This window comes from Bidens hawaiensis, unplaced genomic scaffold (genome assembly GCF_021521415.1).
Source record: "Bidens hawaiensis isolate Kalapana, Puna unplaced genomic scaffold, B.hawaiensis_p1.1 tig00031140_1, whole genome shotgun sequence".
Lineage (NCBI taxonomy): Eukaryota > Viridiplantae > Streptophyta > Magnoliopsida > Asterales > Asteraceae > Bidens > Bidens hawaiensis.
In genome coordinates, this window is record NW_027495229.1 from 27212 (window position 1) to 32841 (window position 5630).

The following is a 5630-nucleotide window of genomic DNA, read 5'->3' on the forward strand; positions in this document are numbered from 1 at the left end:
CCAACCGTTCTCTCACAACTCACCAACCACCAATCATGTCTCCGGCAACCAATCAAGTCATCTGCGTCACCGGCGCCGGCGGCTTCATCGCCTCATGGATGGTTAAATTGCTCCTCGAGAAAGGCTATAGCGTTAGAGGAACCGTTAGAAACCCAGGTGCTCAGCTCGCTTATTCGCCTTTCATGTCTATTATTATTATTATTATTATTATTATTATTATTATTATTGAATCACGAGGAATTTATTAAAATAAACCCGGCTAGTAAGGAACAAGAAAAGACTGAGACAAAATTACAAACGGACCCTCAAATAATGCAAGAGTAGAAAAGAGAAACACGGGAAAACTAATCATTTTTCTTTTTTTTAAATTTTAGATGATCCGAAGAATAATCATCTGAGAGAGCTCGAAGGAGCGAAGGAGAGATTAACTCTATACAAAGCAGATCTTCTCGATTTCGAGAGCTTGCGTGAAGCCATTAACGGCTCTGATGGTGTTTTCCACACTGCTAGTCCGGTCACCGATGATCCTGTAAGTTGTTAATAATCCTAACTATACTTGTACATGTTAGGATGATAATAATTCATACTTACACTTTGACCGAATGCAAAAATAACCCCTGAAAGCATACTTTGCTTTAAATTGATATGATGATTATGCTGCTGATATTGCTGTTGGTAATAAAAGTGAAAGTTAGGATCAAAGTGTAACCGAAACAACGCTATCTGATTCGACTCTAGAGAAAAAGTTTTTTTTTTTTTTTTTTTATATATTTAAACTGAAAAAGCATTGATTACATCGAAGCAGAAGGCAAGCGTGACTGTGTGTAACTAATTTACAGGAACAAATGGTGGAGCCAGCAGTGATCGGAACAAGGAATGTAATAGTAGCTGCAGCAGAAGGTAAAGTCCGGCGAGTGGTGTTCACATCGTCGATTGGAGCGGTGTATATGGATCCGAACCGGAGTCCTGATGATGTTGTTGATGAGAGCTGGTGGAGTGACCTTGAATTCTGCAAGAACACCAAGGTAATTCATTACTCACTCTCGGAGACCTAATTTTCCGGTGACCGTGACAATGTGACATATTAATATATTATTATTGACATTTTCCCCAAGTTTGGTATAACTTGTTCACCACTCCATAGTCCATAATGTCACCATGAATTTAAATATACATTATTATAATATTATACACCTATAATTTAACTTGAGTTTATATAGGTAACAACGGCTGTTAAGTGGCAGTCGGCAGTATGGTTTTTGGGGGGAACGCCCAAGCCAAACTCTAAAACTAGCGTGGATCTGGTTAAGACAATATAGTCTGGCCAGAGTGGGGTATCGGGCTCTGCAAATTTAGAGGGTGCGGTAGCCTAAATATAAGAAAGCTGCCGTTCTAAAAAACCTTTGTTTTTTTTTAATTATTTATTTGATTATTTAATGGTCAAACTATTAGTCAAACACCACCTTACACAAACTTGTGGGACTTTTCTACAAAACTTATTAAAATAAAGAGCGGTGAATCTGTGATAATGCCATTGTGGCATTGTATAATTGCCTCTCTTTCTTGTGATTTTTATTTAAAAGTGATTTATCTAATAAATAATCACTATATGTATATCTGAAAAATATCTAACTGGTTTATTTTTTGTATGAATGTTATGCTATTATGATATATCTTTCGGGATAACTTTTATAATAGAAACTATAAAATAGTCTACATGTATGGAAACAAAGAATATGGAGCACAAGTTGGTGAGACCAATGTTTTCAGACCCGGCCCGGATGTCGACCCGGACTCCTTACCGGGTCAAAGGTCGGACCAACCCAGGAGGGCGGACCGGTGTTTGACCCGGATGACGTCATAAATAATTTAAATATATATTTACATATATATATAATTCATATACATATTAAAAATAATAATAACCAAAAATAATAATAATAACAAACTTTAATGTTTATTTATGTTTTATACATTATTTTTTAAATATATGTGATTTATGTTTTATCAACAGAGACATCAATGAAGCTTGGTTGGTTGGCTTATGGGGTAATTATTAAAGCTTTTATCTCTGAAATGACCCAAGTTTGAATCCTGGCATGCACATTTCATTTTGGATTTTATAAAAAATGGGTTTTACCGGTCCGACCGGTCCGGGCCAACCGCCACCCGTGAAACCCGGCCGGGATTTTAGAAACGTCCAAAATACGTTGACCTGTCCATTCTTATTTCTTAAGCATTATAAAGTAGAAGGTGTGCCTAATCTTGGAATATGTTTGAAAGCCATAGTTAACTACAATACCAAACATTTTTAATAATAGTTCGTATTATATTTTGAAACTAAACATTGTTAAACATGCTTCATTGTCTTTATATAAATACTTAGGTTTACAAATTTATATAACTACGTTGACATGTTTCTTAATATTTGTACCCCAGAATTGGTATTGCTATGGAAAAGCGGTGGCGGAACAGGCTGCGTGGGACGAGGCTAAGGCAAGAGGGGTTGGCTTGGTTGTAGTCAACCCGGTGTTGGTGATGGGACCGCTTTTGCAACCCACGGTCAATGCAAGCATCATTCATATCTTAAAGTACCTAATTGGGTCAGCAAAGACCTATGCGAATTCAGTCCAAGCATACGTCGATGTACGAGATGTGGCATTGGCTCACATTTTACTCTTCGAGACTCCCTCTGCTTCTGGCCGATATTTGTGTGCAGAGAGCGTGCTTCATCGCGGAGAAGTGGTTGAGATTTTGGCTAAATATTTCCCTGAATACCCGATACCCACCAAGTAATTACCATTTCCTTCTTTTGTTTTTTTTTTGAACAAACTATCAAATATAATATCATTTATAGTAGAGCTATATGCAGGCCTGAGAGTGTAATGGAGAAATATTACATCCATTTAGGGTTAAAAGATGCTACTTCCGATAATACCGCAGCTATAAAAACCTAGTTCTATTAGTATAATTTAGAGCATAGAAATCCATATAACACGAAATGAAGTTAATAAACATATAAAACAACCTTTTCTATTTTTAAATACAATATCTGTTTTTAAAATGTATAAATTTAGTGCAGGTGAACCAAATACATGATTAGATCGATTTTGGGACCATATCAAGAATCAAAAGTAAAAAAGATTACACCAAAATTCAAAGAATACATTATCTTCTGGCCCATATAACTCCTCACCAAACCCGACATTCATAAGTGACGTGTAGTATGTGACTGGACCCACCCACCAACCACGACTCATTAGTGGACACTAGCAGTCCAAATTGGTCTACTTTTCATGTGGGACCATATTAACACTTAACAAGTTAACAGCAATCACTCACTTTTGAAACTAAATATAAGAAAACAAAAATAAACAAGGCTTTAATTATAATATTTATGGTGTGGCTTATCTTTAAAGTTAAAATAATGGATGCTAAAATGGGTGATGGTGAATTGTAGGTGTAAAGATGAGACGAAACCACGAGCAAAGCCATACAAATTCTCCAACCAAAAGCTGAAAGATTTGGGTTTTGAATTCACACCCATCAAACAGAGTTTATACGAGACGGTTAAGAGTTTACAAGAGAAAGGTCACCTCCCGGTGCAACCAACCCAGGCCGATGATCAAATCCGTATCAACACTGAGTAGCTTGTTTTAAATTTGGTGATTTATTAAACGTTCTCTATATATTTTTATGTTAAGGGAATTATCATTGTGTTTATGTTTTGTTTGTAACACATAATCTCTCTACCAATCCAATACGAAAAAAACAATTAGGGATTATTTTTCTATATATTGAGATAAGAAAATGAGAAAGCTCACCTCTAAGTTTATAATATGATGCTAATTGTCACATTACTCCATGATTAACGATGTTTAAGAAATTGTTTAGTTCTCCATAACCGCTAGATTGGTCGTAATCACATAGATTAATATGAAAGGTAGACTCAATGAAAGTTATAAGATTTATGGTTGATACAAAACATCGATAACATTGTGGTCACATATGTGATGTTAATTGATTTTTACATAAAATCATGTAATAATAATAAATTTAAATATTATTTCAATAAAGTTACTTAAAACCATTTTTTTAACTTAATAACCGTTAAACTTTTATTATTGTTTCATGGTTTAAAAGTAAACATAATTAAAATAAAAAGAGGTTTAAACTATTAAACGTAATTCTATCACCATTATATACTTTAGTAAAACTTTAAGTGGTATGTCTTAAGAACTACTATTATAGATTGTAAGCTGTAACACCATAAGTGTCATATTATTACTATACACGTAAGCCACATTGTCACACACTCACCTCAACCTATGATGAAACGTGTCTGAGCGCGACTAAAATTTGCATCATAGCTGAAAGACACTAAAGTAAATCAAGTGTTAATACCTTATTTATTCTATTCAAATAAAAGTATACATTGTTTCAACGAAAAGCAAATAAACCAAACCCATTGCATAAATCTCATAATCAAACAAATGTTCATTATTTTATTCAAATCCTAAGTTCCAGTCTAAGTCTTCAATTTCACATCATCTAAAAAGCTATTTGCGACGTACGTAAAAAATAAAATATATTGTCAACAATAAGGTGTTGAGCGAGTAACCACGATTTGATATATTTGATATATATATATATATATATATATAGGGTAAGGATCCTAATAGAACCATTGGCAAATTGAGAACTTTGAGAACCATTTTGGACCACAAAAAAAAAACCTTTAAAAAAATATTTAAAAAAATTATAAAACAAAAAAAGGAAAATTTTAAAAATGTAAAAAAACCAAAATTCTTATATTTCATTACGGTTTCATTAAAAAAAAACAAAATTTTTTTTCTTTTTAATTCGTGTTATACCTATACACATATGTATACTTTCATTTAATCTCTAGTTACGTAATATACACATATGTACATTATCATTTACCTTAAATTATACATATGTGTATAGGAAAAAACATGTGTGTACGTATTATACATATATGTATAATAAAAAAAACTGATTTTTTTTCTTTTTAATTCGTATTATACCTATACATATATGTATACTTTCATTTAATCTCTAATTACGTAATGTACACATATGTATATTATCATTTACCTTAAATTATACATATGTGTATAGGAAAAAAACATGTGTGTACATATATGTACATATTATACATATATGTATAATTTAGCTAAATCGAGAAAAAAAAATTTTTTTGGAGAAACCGGGATGATAAATAAGAACTTTGGTTTTTTTACTTTTTTTATTTTTGTGTTTTTTTTTGTTTTATGATTTTTGTTATTTTTTGGTTTTTTTGTGGTTCAAAATGGTTCTCAAAGTTCTCAATTTCCAAAAAGTTCTCACATGATCCTGATCCTATATATATATATAGGGGATATTTCAATTAAGAACCCCTTTGAGTTTTAAGAACTCGAAAGAACTCACTGTAACGATTTTTTTTTCGAATTTTTTTTACACATGCGTAATATATGTAAGTTACATACACGTAAAAAAATGACACAATTTTTTACGCACCGAGTCGACTTTTTACACATGTATAACGGACGTAAAAGTTAGTGTAACAACTTACATATTTATTCTCTCTCATACTTTGACTTTTTTGC

General features: G+C 32.6%; 1 protein-coding gene across 1 annotated transcript; it reads left to right on the top strand.

Annotated features, from left to right (window-relative positions):
• Nucleotides 1–3734, top strand: LOC143581680 (cinnamoyl-CoA reductase 1-like). The gene is made up of 5 exons (XM_077064409.1): nt 1–156; nt 375–529; nt 840–1025; nt 2440–2792; nt 3461–3734. The coding sequence occupies exons 1-5, from the start codon at nt 36–38 to the stop codon at nt 3648–3650; spliced, it is 1005 nt and encodes a 334-aa protein (XP_076920524.1). The 5' UTR covers nt 1–35; the 3' UTR covers nt 3651–3734.
• The last annotated feature ends 1896 nt before the right edge of the window (nt 3735–5630 follow it).

What these genes read in the sequence shown, in the direction of transcription:
- LOC143581680 (XM_077064409.1), top strand. Translation starts at nt 36, where the DNA reads ATGTCTCCGGCAACCAATCAAGTCATCTGCGTCACCGGCGCCGGCGGC. An exon ending in AGGAACCGTTAGAAACCCAG is followed by an intron (nt 157 to 374) that starts GTGCTCAGCTCG and finishes TTTAAATTTTAG; the next exon opens with ATGATCCGAAGAATAATCAT. An exon ending in GTCCGGTCACCGATGATCCT is followed by an intron (nt 530 to 839) that starts GTAAGTTGTTAA and finishes ACTAATTTACAG; the next exon opens with GAACAAATGGTGGAGCCAGC.